This window comes from Hypomesus transpacificus, chromosome 2 (genome assembly GCF_021917145.1).
Source record: "Hypomesus transpacificus isolate Combined female chromosome 2, fHypTra1, whole genome shotgun sequence".
Lineage (NCBI taxonomy): Eukaryota > Metazoa > Chordata > Actinopteri > Osmeriformes > Osmeridae > Hypomesus > Hypomesus transpacificus.
In genome coordinates, this window is record NC_061061.1 from 11,957,815 (window position 1) to 11,970,920 (window position 13,106).

The window sequence follows — 13,106 nt, forward strand, 5'->3', positions numbered from 1 at the left end:
TACACTTTTCTTCTCTTTTACTTTCTTTTACAGTGTGGTATGGAATGCTAGCTCAGGGTGGCTAGTGTTCACTGGAGCAGCCTCTCTAGCAAGACTCTCACTCATCCCATGTGTCTCCTATTAGCTACAGTCTACCAGAGAGAGAGAGAGAGAAAAAGGGGGGGGGGATAGAGGAATAGGGAGAGAGGAATAGGGAGAGAGAGAGAGAGAGGGGATAGAGGAATAGGGAGAGAGAGAGAGGGGGGATAGAGGAATAGGGAGAGAGAGAACGAGAGAGGGGGGATAGAGGAATAGGGAGAGAGAGAACGAGAGGGGGGATAGAGGAATAGGGAGAGAGAGAACGAGAGAGGGGGGATAAAGGAATAGGGAGAGTGAGAGATTGAGGGGAGAAATGAGAGGGGGTGGAGAGAGGAATTTGATAGTCTTTGTGTGGGTGTCTTCTATAAAACATTTTTTTGGGGGGGACCCAGCCAGTACTCTATGTAGGCTTACAGATGTGTTCTTACAGTCTCGATTGTGTCGAGGCAAGACGTACAACGTTAGCAAAAAAAGAAGTAATTTATTTTCAGACTGTTTTTTCCTTCATTCGTTTCACAGGGGGGGGGGGGGGGGGGGAATTGAAAATAAAAAGCTAAAAACGAACCAGCATACCATGAAAATGTAAAAAAATAATAGAAAATAATATGTATATATAATTATATAATTATCATGAAACAGACAACACATCAACAATAATTATAACAATACTATTGATCATAAACATAACACGACTCTAAGTCGTTGGGCTCATGCATACTCATAGAACACCTCAGGTACAAAGGGGTTCGTTACTAAAAATAGATTAAAGGTTCCACCAGTTCAGAAGAAGCGCCTAGCTACATGCAATGACAGAAAAGAAAGACTCATGTACACATTCGTTCTGGCATAAAGGTATTTTACACATACTGTACTGCACTATATTGCTGCCCCCGCCTAATATACAGAGCACATTACAAAACAGACTGGAGTTGAACAACATACGCTAAGAAGCGCCGGAGTCTGGATCTAGGACACCGTACAGTAAACACAAGGACTGTGCGCAACATTTTCACTCCTCGCTCTCCCTCCCTCCATTCTTTAACCCCTTCCTCGCAGTCAGGTCAGTCCTATGATGTGTCCTGTCCATGTTTTTCTTTAAAATCTTTCTTCATTGTTCAGTGCTTTCGTTCATTGTTTTGTTTTCCTTTTTGCACATTATTCTCTCCTGTCTTCCGCTTGTCATCCTTGGACACGTCCCCCCTCTCTTTCCTTCCCTCACAAAGTCTTGTCACTCTCTTTCTTCAAGTGGCTGAAAAGAAAGAAAAGTACAAAGAATTGCACATGGCCGTCTCGTGCAACATGGCAGGCACACACACAGACAGACAGACAGACAGACAGACAGACAGACAGACAGACAGACAGACAGACAGACAGACAGACAGACAGACAGACAGACAGACACACACACACACACACACACAGACAGACAGACAGACAGACAGACAGACAGACAGACAGACAGACAGACAGACAGACAGACAGACACAGACAGACAGACAGACAGACAGACAGACAGACAGACAGACAGACAGACACACACACACACACACAGACAGACAGACAGACAGACAGACAGACAGACAGACAGACAGACACACACACACACAGACAGACAGACAGACAGACAGACACACCCACACACACACACACACACACAGACAGACAGACACAGACAGACACACACACACACACACACAGACAGACAGACAGACAGACAGACAGACAGACAGACAGACAGACAGACACACACACACACACACACACACACACACACAGACAGACAGACAGACAGACAGACAGACAGACAGACAGACACACACACACACAGACAGACAGACACACACACACACACAGACACACACACACACACACACACAGACAAGCTAGTACACACCCCTAAACAGATGCCTCAGCTCCACCCCCCTCCCCCTCCCCCTCCCCCCTCCCCCCACCCCCTCCCCCTCCCCCACCCCCTCCCCCACACCCTCCCCCCACCCCCTCCCCCACCCCCTCCCCCCTCCCCCTCCCCCACCCTATTCCAACATCCAGGGGAGTCAGGTGGCTGAGCGGTTAGGGAATCGGGCTAGTAATCAGAAGGTTGCCGGATCGATTCCCCACCGTGCCAGATGACGTTGTGTCCTTGGGCAAGGCACTTCACCCTACTTGCCTCGGGGGGAATGTCCCTGTACTTACTGTAAGTCGCTCTGGATAAGAGCGTCTGCTAAATGACTAAATGTAATGTAAACATCCAAAGTACCTGTAGTACTCGTCCTGGGTGAGGGAGTGGTGGTGATGGTGGTGGATCCACTGCTGTTCCAGGGCCAGCCTCTGAATCTGCAGCTCAGCGCTCTGGGCCTGCTGCATGGCCTGTAGCTGATGGGCCGCGGACATGGGGCCAGAGAGAGAGGAGGGCTGGGGAAGCTCGCGGAACGGAGCGCCTGGGGGCCAGAGGAGAGGAGAGGGGGGAAAGGACGGGGGAAGGGCCGAGACAGGATGGAGGAGAGGTGAAGAGAAAAAGTGAATTGACGATAGAAAGAGAGACAAGGGAGGTCAGCCATGAGAGGGAGTTTGGTTGGAAAGAAGAGAGAAGAAGCGGGAAACGAAAGAGGGAAAGAAAATATTAAATGTCAACTCTTCGGACATTCCATTCTTTCAACAATTACTACAAAATACAATAACAGTTAACAGTGTGAATTCCTGGATCTGCAGATTCACATTTCACATTCTTCTTACCGAAGAGCTGCTGGCGTAGCACCTCGCTATCAGTGAGGGGGTGTGCCAGGATGGGGGTGCCCAGGGAGGCTCCGGGGTAGGGCAGGCGTGCCAGGGGAGACCCCGATGCTAGCGGGTCCATCAGGGGGTGCACCCCGCCCGCCGCTGGCGGCCAATGATGTAAGAGGAAATACAGGAAATATTTAATAGGAGTCACCATGGAAACGTGTCAAAAGAACGGGGGGCGGATTCATATGGGCAAATCCCTGTGTCACCGTCTGATGGATTGGTAATCGATTGCTTTGATAAGATATGGGTACTGGATGACTTGAGTACTTTATACAATGCTATGTGTAGTGTATGGGTGGAGTGGTTGTCTCAGCAGTGGGTACCTGTGTCTTGCTGGTGCAGGTGTAGGTGGGAGTGGATGTGTGAGTGCTGGTGATGGTGTGGCGTAACGTTCAACATCTGGAGACGCCCCAGATTCTCCCCTCCTCCTCCTCCGCCTCCTCCTCCTCCACCACCACCTCCTCCTCCTGTTCCTCCTCCGCTTCCTCCTCCTCCTCCACCACTTGCCCCTCTTTCTCTCTCCCTCTCTTGTTCTCTCTCCCCACTGGCTGGCAGCCCCACTCTGTCTCTCTCCCTCTCTCTCTCTCTCTCCCTCTCCCCGCTCCTCTCTCTCTCCGAGGAGGCGGGCGAGCGAGTGGGAGTGGGGTAGGTCTCAGCGGGGGCGGCTGGACCCAGGGTGGGGGCGGGTGGGGGGTGAGAGTGGAGGGAGCTGGGGAAGGAAGGGTGGGGGGAGGGATGATGGTGGGATGAAGCGGGGTTAGAGGAGGAGGGCGGAGGGGGAGGAGCTGGAGGAGGGGCGGCGGGGGCTGGGGGAGGAGGAGCAGCGGTGGGTGTGGTTACGGGGTGGGTGGGGAGTGGGGGAGGGACTATGGAGGATGGGGGTGGGTTGGAGAGGGGCCGGGGGGCGGAGGGGTTGGGGGGTCGGCTCACAGGGGCTAGCCCCGGGTTCTGGAGAGGGGGTGGGGCTTGAGGGGCTGAAGGAGGGGGCGTGCCATAGAGTGACACCTCGCCACCCCCCCCTCCTCCACCCCCTAACAGGAGGGAGTGGGCGTGTGCGTGGGCATGGGCGTGGGCGTGCGAGTGGGAGTGAGCGAGGGCAAGAGCCGTTTGGTCTGCCATGGAGACCGGCGGATACATCCTCTCCTCACTCTTAAACTCAAAGCCCGGCTTCATGCGGTCCCTGTGGGCTGCCATCGCATGAGGGAAGCCCATCCCTGCACCGCCCATCCCCCCTGGCCCCGGCCCCCCAGGTACTCCCCCATGACCCCCCTCCAGACTACCCCCGTACAGGAACCCCAAGATGGCGGCTGCCGTGGCAGCGTCGGCGGGGAGGTGGTGAGGGTGGCCCAAGCCGTGGTTTTGGAACTGGGGGAGGAAGAAGGAAGGGTGGACGTGGGGGTGGGCGTGGGGGTGGGCGTGGTGGTGAACGTGAGGGTGGTGGGCCTGCGCTCGGCTGGCCGCGCCTAGGGGAGACATGGCGTGCGGCCGCGCGTACTCGCTCAGAGTTCTCAGAGCAGGTGTGTCAGGACCCAGGTAGGGACCCCCTAACCCGATCCCTAGGGCCCCCTGGGGACCCCCAACTACTGCTGATGCCCCTCCCATGGACGGGAGGAGGAGGGAGTGGGGGATGGAGTGAGAGAGGGAAGGGTGAAGAGGGTGGGAGGGGTGCAGGTGAGCGTGGGGGTGGGGGTGGTGGTGCTGGGGGTGAGGGGGAGGGTGGGAGGCAGGGTTGCCAGAGGAAGAGGAGGAGGAGGATGAAGGGTCGAGGAGGATGGAGGAAGACGAGGGGAAGAAGAGGGAGGAGCCTTGGCGTAGCCCTCCTCCTACGGCGTTGTTGTTGTTGTTGTCCTTCTGTTGCTGCAGAGGGAGAGGGGGAGAGAAGGGGGGAGAAATAGAGAAGGGAGAGAAAAAGAGAAGGGAGACAAAGAGAGAAGAGAGGGAAAGAAAAATATTATCAATGCACACACATGTCTGGTTATCATCATAATCAGCATCCTCATCATCATTACTTTTGTTCTCCTAAAATATACAAACTCTGATCCACAACAGGCTTACTTGTAGGTGTCTCTCCAGTTCCCTCTCTCTTTCCCGTTCTCGCTCTCGTTCTCTCTCTTTCTCTCGCAGGTCTCTGGCTCTCTGCTCCACCTCTCGACGGGCCCTCTCGATCACCTCGTTCCTCTTCTTCCACAGTTTGGATCCATCCAGCGGGACGAACAGAACATCGCTGCGAGCGCACGAGTTCCCACTGCCCCGGTCTAGAACCCTGTGGAACCTGACAACAGCACACACACACACGTCAGCGAGGAACACTTAACACTCATGGTCATTGTCATGAAGGAGAGACAGATTTGGTTTCTAATAATCTATATCAGGCGCCCAGAAGATTTCTTCTGTTTCTGGCATTTTTTTACTGTCTGGTTTAACGTATCGCGTGACAAGACATCCGTGTGGGGAACAGGTCCAGACAGAAGCTATGCTGTTATGACCAGACAGAAGCTATGCTGTTACGACCAGACAGAAGCTATGCTGTTACGACCAGACAGAAGCTATGCTGTTACGACCAGACAGAAGCTATGCTGTTACGACCAGACAGAAGCTATGCTGTTACCACCAGACAGAAGCTATGCTGTTACGACCAGACTAACGTTCATCCCGTCTCACCTCGCGGACTGGCTGGCGTGGATTGGAACGTCGACAAGTTTGGGCTCAGGGGACGGGCTTCTCAACACCGGGGGCGGGCTCTCGCTCTCCTCCCGTTCCTCTATTGGTTCCTCCTTGATGACGGGCGGAGGGAGAGGGCCAGTAGACGAATCCGAATGCCCGTCTCCAGGAAGTGTGGAGCTGGAGCTGGGGGTTGAAGTGCCGTTGTTGTTGCCAGGGTTGCCAAGAGGTCCCTTGGAGGCGTTAGGGGGCGAGAGAGAGTGGGAGTTCGAGTTGCTATTGCTGTTGTTGTTGGGTATGCCACTGCTACTATTGCTGTGGGCCGGGTTACTGCCACTGTTCCCATTGGGGTGGTAGGGGCCACTGAAGGGGGGGTGGCTGTTTAAGGTGCCGTGGTAGGAGGAGGGCCTACACCCTGGGGAACAGGTAGAAGACACGCCCGAACCAGGAAGTGGCATGTTTGCTCCGGAGGAGGCACCAGGAGGGAAAGATGGAAACCCTCCCATCTGATTGGTTGCCGTGCTGGACAAGGGCGAATGGGGGGTGGAAGGAGTCTGATTGGACGAGGGGTACTGCACCGGACGTGTGTGGTTTGGTCCCAGGCCCGAGGTGGGCGGCTGGGGTAGAGAGGTCTGGGGGGGAGGGAGAGGAGGGGGGGGAGGTGGAGGGGGATAGGGAGCGTTGGGAGGATGGGAGTAGTGCGAGGAGGAAGAGGAGGAGGAAGGAGAGTGGGAGGGGGGTTGGGCGGGGCCTCCGCGGCTCTGATAAAGAGCTGCCTCTCGCAGGTTCGAGTCCCTCTCTCGGCCCCTGGCTGACTGGACCTGGTAGTGGGGTTGGGAGGGGTGGGAAGGGTGGGAGGAATGGGGTCCACCAGGGTAGTCCCTCCCCAGGTTGGGGGTCATCCCGGGGGGGCTGGGGTACTCCCGTGGGGTGCCAGTGGAGGAGGCTGCGCCAGGTGGGTAGTCTTTCCCTCCTGGAGGGGCGTATTCCCTGTGGAAGTGCTCTCCGCCGGAGGAAGGGGGCGGGGCCTGGTCTATCGAGGGGGGGTATTCCCGGTTGGAGGGGTTTGGAGGATGGGGGTGAGAATGAGGTGGCAGGGAGGAGAGGGAGGGGTGAGTGGTGGTGCTTTGGGGTGAAGACGGGGGGTCTCGGGTTAGGATGGGTGTCACAGGTAACCCGCCAGCCGAGCCCGGAGGGTTGCTCGGGGGCATGGGGTTGTTGTTAGAGTTGCTGTTCCCCCCCACCTCTCTTGTCTGCCCCCCATATTCGCCCCACCTGCCCGCTTCCTTGTCTCTGGAGTGACCTCCCCCAGGTCCCGTCCCATTTGCTCCAAAGTCTCGACTCTGGTTCTGATTGGGCAGAGAGAAATCCCTTCCTCCCTCTCTCTCCCTGTCCCTGTCCCTCTCTCTATCTCTGTCCCTAAACCCTGACCCAAATTCTCTCCCCCCAGGACCAATGGGTCCGTCTCTCCCAGGGGCCTGTGCTACCAGACCTGGGTACTCGCGGTTCTGACTCCCCGACAGAGAGCCAAACTCTCTGGCCTGCAGACCATTGGGCCCCCCCATCCCCCCGCTAGTGTTGTTGTTGTTTCCACCCCCACCGCTGCTGCTTACACTGGCAGAGAACTCCCTGCTCATCTCCCTCCCTCCAAACTCGCCTCTGCCTCCCCTCTCCCGCTCTCCCGTCGCCCCCCTCTCTCTGTCCCCTCCCCCACCAGTGTACCTGGGCAGGTACTCCCTGTGGGGGTGGGGGTGGGGGAGGTAGGGGGGGCGCGAGGCGGAGGAGAGGCGGGAGGAGGGGGGGTTGTAGACGGATGGCAGTTGCTGCTGCTGCACTGGGGGTTGGTGCTGCGGCTGGTGCGGGTGGTGGTTACCGGGGTAACGGGCGTAACCCCAGCTACCCTGGCAACCGGTTGCCGTGCCACCCTGCCAGCTGGTGGGGCTATAGTGATGGGGGTGGGGTGAAGGCTGAGGCTGGGGCAAGGGGCTAGTTTGTGGTAACAGGGAAGGGGGCGTGGATTGGGTCTTGTCCATGAGTTTCTCAGCCTTCTCCAGCTTGTCTCTTTCTGCCTTGGCCTCGACTGGGAGGTTCGGACCCCCCAGCTCCAGCGGCTTCAGGGCGGGTGGAGGGGGCAGCGGTGGGGGAGGGGCGTGCGGAATATTGGGGTTGGCGTGGGGATAGTCTCCCCCAGAGACGGTTGTCTTGGTCACGCACTGAGTGTTGGCTTTGGCGTTCATCCGACTGCCGCCATGTCCTCCGTCTCCGCCGGCGGCTCCTCCGTACTCCACCTTCACCAGCTTGGAGTCCAAGGAGAAGTAGGACTTCCTGCCACTGTTGCCCTCGGCGACGCTGGAGTCAGCCCCTCCACGGACGGAGGGAGTGAGGGCAGAGGAAGGGCAAGGGGCGGTAGGTGGCTTCAAAGCAGGACTGTCGTCCATCCTCCCATCGCCATCTCTCCTCTCCGCCTCTCCGCAAGACTCCTCCCCTCTCGCCTCTCTCGCAGTTCTTCTGTCCTCCCCCCCTGACTTCCCCACTCCTCCCCCTTTCCCCTTTTCACGTTCCCTCTCTCCTTGCTTGGGCGAATCAGGGCTGTCGGAGTCTGAGTCCAGGCTGGCCAATGGGGAGGCGGAGAGACTCGGAGAGGAGGACCGGTTGTCCTGGTCTATGTCCCGCCCACTGCTTAGACTACTGCTGCTATTGGCCAGGCTCCCTACAACCGAGCTCCTGCTACCTTGGGATTGTCCATCCTCATTGTCACTCTCCCGTGATTGGCTTACAGCCGGGGGTGGGGGTGGGACAGTGGAGGGGGTATTCTCGGTAGAATTAGTTGAAGCAGGGGGGGCTGTGGTTGGGGCGGGATCCTGTGAGGAAGGTGAAAATGTGTTTTATTTGACACACGCCTGTACAAATGTGCGGTACAGTCTGTTACAACTATAGAGCATCGCTGTAGTAAATATGTGCAGTGCTCAAACAGTATCCAGTTGAATCACACCTTAGAGGAGTGATTACATTGAACTTGATGTACTTGACAGTGTACTTGAGTAGACGCAGTTCTTTTTCCCTTCATGAGATTATATATTTCTGTTAAACTGACCTGGACTTTCTGCCTCTTCGGTGGAGGCCCATGTTCCTCCCCTTCGCTCTCTGATGAGTCGTGACCTTGCGAACGCCGATTGAAGCGGTTTGCAGCCAATTCTTCACCGGTGGCTCTTTGCTGAAAACACAAAACGGGTTTTTAATTCTGCCGCAGTTCTGCTCCTAAGTCTGTTTTTAGAACAAAGAGGCCCACAGAAGACATCAAAGTACGACAAAGATGCAATACGATACAAAGATGACACGCAAAGTGCACAAACGTGTTAAACACGGAAACAAACATCGTCGGCAGTGCAAGGGTACGCCAATTGTGGCGATGACTCACACACACACACACACGCACACCACACGGGCCTTCATTAGGGCTTTGATCGATGAGCAGTGATTGACAGACCCTTCTCTGTCTTAACTAAACGAGACACTGAGTTATAAGGGGTGAACGCAGGAGAGAGAGAGACACAGAGGCGGTGGAGTCTAACCGTTTGCCTGTCGTTGCGTTCGGCTCGAGACGGGCTGGGGTGCGGGCGTCTACCCCTCCTCTCCTCACTGCCCCCCCTCCTCCGCCCACTGCGCATGGGCATCTGAACCGACCGGGGGTGAAGGAGGAGGAGGAGGAGAAGGGGGGGGGGGGGGGGGTAAAGATTAGGTGAGATTAGTGAGATGATATAAAAAGATGATCAGAACATAACATGAATCAATACATGATGAAACAGAGAAATTAGGGCGTTGGAGTTATGGAAGGTAGAGAGAACACGAGAAGAGATCATTAGAAAGAGGAACGTTGGGTCAAAATAAAAAACGTTAGAGGGCAGGTAAAACAATAAGACATAAGGGAGACATTGTACATGGAGGTAGGCAGGAAAGTGTAAAAGGAAGGAGAGAAGAAGATCTTCACAGTAACGGCATTGGTAGTCATATCACACAGAATTATTGTTTTCATTCACCTCTGATATATAATAGGCTACTTATCAACTTGAGATAATCTAATTCATATAATTTCAAAACCATCCATGATTTCACATTTAATAACGCCTTATGAGAAGAGCAGGCAATTTCTTTGACACACACACACAAATGATGATAACAGTTCTTACTGATTCTTTGTGAGTTCTTGTCTTCATGGTCTTTCCTCTGCAATGTCCATTTCACCTCGCAGGCAACGGCAGAGGAAGTATCAGTCTCTGTTCAGTCTGGGGATCACCACATCCGAGCTACCCAGACCTGCAGAGACAACAGCACAACCACGTCAAATCAAACTCTTCCTCCAAGGTTTGTTCCAAGGTTGGTAAGGGCGCCTCCCAACCAAGAGGCAGAATCATGAACGTGAAGCTTTCATCCCAAGATATGACAAAGATGCAACAAAAACACCACATCATATTTTCTAACTGTTGTTATCAGACAAGGTACAAAGCCTAGACACCATGCGAGTGCCATACCCCCCCTTCCACCTCCATGACCACAAATCAAAACCTTCAGCCACATGTGGTTATCCTACAATCCCTGCGTATGGCCAGCCAGCACACCCACATTAACTCAGTCCCAAGCCTCCTCATGCATTCATAAGGTCGACCGACTACGACATAGCGATGGAAAGGTGTTCATGTCTTGCTCAGCCATTCATAAGAGTAACTGACATTAAAAACAGGAACTACAAAGGCCTCGTTAATCCATTCATTCATGTTCCACTAAGAAACCTCATTCATATTAAATGAGGTTATAAATAGTACAGTTACACACAGGAAGAAATTAAAAGATATATTTAGATGAGTAGTCGCAAAGTAGTGGCACTGTTCGTGTACGGTACAAGCACGTTCAACTAAGTGGGCAGTAAACAACACATTCATTTTCAAGTTTATGTGTACGTGTGTTTGATTCATCACACACTCTCTACAGTAAATCCCACAGCGCTACCTTGTGCAGTACATACAGATATGCATTAATCATTACTGAGGAGAGCATGCATTGACTTATTCATACACTCACAGCATTTATACCCTACATCTACATACTGTGCACATTAAGTGATTAATGGCTGATGGGTGCTTGGGCTTTACATTGAACACAAGGAGATAACCACAAGGAGGCTGCAAATTGAAAAATACAGCGCGTGCAATGTGCACTACGGGCCTGTGGTCCAAACAGTCAGTAATGAATTGTGCAGGCTACGGTCTCATGAAATTTGTGGATCAACTCGTATTCCCGGGTTACAGTTCCCGTAGACAGAGTATATTTACAGCGTGCAATGTCACAGGTGGCTGCTTCTCATTCATGTGTTCATTTGCAGGTTCCTGGCCAAGGTCTATAAACAACTACATTAGCAAACAGCAACTTACACAGCAGAATAGGGTATACTAATGGCATCAGATGGTCTCTCCCACTGTCTCGCTCTCTAACACACGACCTAAACTCACTCACTCCTATGTGTTTTGCTTGTGTCTCTGTCAAACACATGTACGTCAATAAAAAATAAATACTACTAGGAATGCATAGCGGGCATAGCATGCCTCAAGCCACAGTTTGAGCAGACACAGTTGCACAGCTTACATCACCGTCAAACAGGCACCGCAACCTTCTTTCTTCTTTCTTCTCCTGCGAATGTTATTGATACACATGCAGAAGCGACCGGGTACAGCTTTTCTACCTTCATCGAGAGAGCTACAACGGAATCGCCCGAAACGAGAGAATGAGCAACAGCTACACCGATAAAGCAGAAAGATTCACATATCCATGCGTTTTGTCGCGCACTCTATATTTTCATCCCCTGGATAAAGAAAACGGTTGAATAGAATGGCGATAGGCATTTTGCACCGCCTGTTCTCGTTGGAATGTGAGTGCGTGTGTTGACCGTTCTAACACACATATACCGGGGCATAAATTAGCCATAACGCACGAGCATGATCATTAACGCACAAAGGAAGGGGAGGGAGGACACAAGCGTGGCCAACAAGAAAAGCTAAAAATATAGACTGTGCATCCATTTTCCCCTCTCCTTACCTATAATATCCAGCGATGCGTGTCCCCTTTTTTCACTCTCCCTTTCTTTCTCTCTGCCTCACGTTTCACATTGTACGTGGACCTACATAGGCTACACAGTGGCACAAGCTCCTATAAACAGAGCCCGGCGCTGGATCATTTTGAAACGGTTCCGCAAAATAATGCAGAAATTCTCTCTCAAGTCGTTGCAGGAAAAACGGGGTGCTGCTGAAGACTGTACAAATTGATGCGTACGCTTGGCTTACCCACCCCCTTCGCCCCTTTTCCTTTCTCCCCACTCCCCCTTCCTCCGTCAAGACGACTTGCACTTTTTTTTTGCCGTCGGTACAGTCACAATTTTAACGGAGGGGCGAACAGGGGATGCACGTCGGGTAAGAGAAAGAGAGCGAGAGAGAGCGAGAGAGAGAGAGGGAGCTGAAGGAGGGCGTGATTTGCATATTCCTAAGGAAAGGGGGAGCGAGGACAGGGGAGAAGGAGGGAGGGAGAAGGAAGAGGCGCAGAGAAGGCCAAAACTCTGAAGAGGGAGGGGAGACAGGGAGAGAAAGGTCTCTCTATTCTACCTCAACCCAAAACACGTTCACCTACACTGTGGTATACAGACCAACCTTCCTGTGAATAGCTACATCCACACATTCTCACGAGCTCTATATATAAAGAACAAGGAATATGATGAAATTTTCCAAAGCTATCCTTTGTTCGCGTAGGCGAGGCCTAGACTATTTCTTATCCTAACAATATCACACCGTGCAACATCAAGGCCTTTATAATAAGCATATGGGCAACTCATTTAATGACAGATAACCCTAACTTTGTGTAGACCATATACATCCGCCCATTTAGGGCCATTCCAACGTAGCAGTTTTTCTTTAAAAAAGGCTCTATATTTTAGGCAAAGCATCTCCTTAAAAATGTTCCCTTTCCAACAAATGACTCCCTCCCCCCTACCCTCTGTCTAGTCTATCCTGACAGTCGGGGAAAGCTTGCAACCGTGTGGCCAGTCAAGCGGCTCTGCAAAGCTCCCCTCTCTCCCCATGTCGCTCCCTCGCCCCTTCACCCAGCCCCCTGTCCCGTCTCCTATTGTGTAGTAACCATAGTAACCGTGTTGGGGATCGGCAGAGTGCGCCTGCGCGCAGGGAACGGTTCAGGAAACCCTTCTCCTCCACTATCTGTGCGCGAGCGTGTAGCTTCACTCGACAACCACCGCAGCTCGCGCTCCCTCTGCTGCTACATTTGTAATTTGCAGTTGACAAAACTGCAACAGTGTATTTTCATGCAGCAACATATCACAAATGAATATGTGCATGGTGTAGGTAGGCTAAATGAATTAATAATTAGGTGAATATTACAATCTGAATAATACAACAAGCCTACCCCGGTCACAACAGAAATATCATACAAAATAGAATGCTATTTAATCAACGTTGCATTTAAACCTTGGATTGATTCAGACGCAAACAACAGGTACCTATATTGACAAAGTAAATAGCTATAGAACAGCA

General features: G+C 52.9%; 1 protein-coding gene across 2 annotated transcripts; it reads right to left on the reverse strand.

The window, feature by feature from the left end:
* Window positions 1-646: 646 nt before the first annotated feature.
* atn1 (atrophin 1) lies at window positions 647-11,891 on the reverse strand. 2 transcript variants are annotated; one of them, XM_047042958.1, is made up of 10 exons: window positions 11,608-11,891; window positions 9,708-9,834; window positions 9,093-9,194; window positions 8,615-8,734; window positions 5,521-8,381; window positions 4,915-5,131; window positions 3,183-4,716; window positions 2,812-2,955; window positions 2,336-2,516; window positions 647-1,327 (listed from the first exon to the last, which is right to left on the reverse strand). In XM_047042958.1, exons 2-10 carry the CDS (start codon window positions 9,732-9,734, stop codon window positions 1,294-1,296), a joined length of 5,220 nt encoding a protein of 1,739 aa, XP_046898914.1. In that variant the 5' UTR covers window positions 9,735-9,834; window positions 11,608-11,891; the 3' UTR covers window positions 647-1,293. The 2 variants fall into 2 exon arrangements, with proteins under 2 accessions (XP_046898914.1, XP_046898922.1); XM_047042966.1 differs by lacking the exon at window positions 11,608-11,891 and adding an exon at window positions 11,158-11,588.
* Between the last annotated feature and the right edge of the window lie 1,215 nt (window positions 11,892-13,106).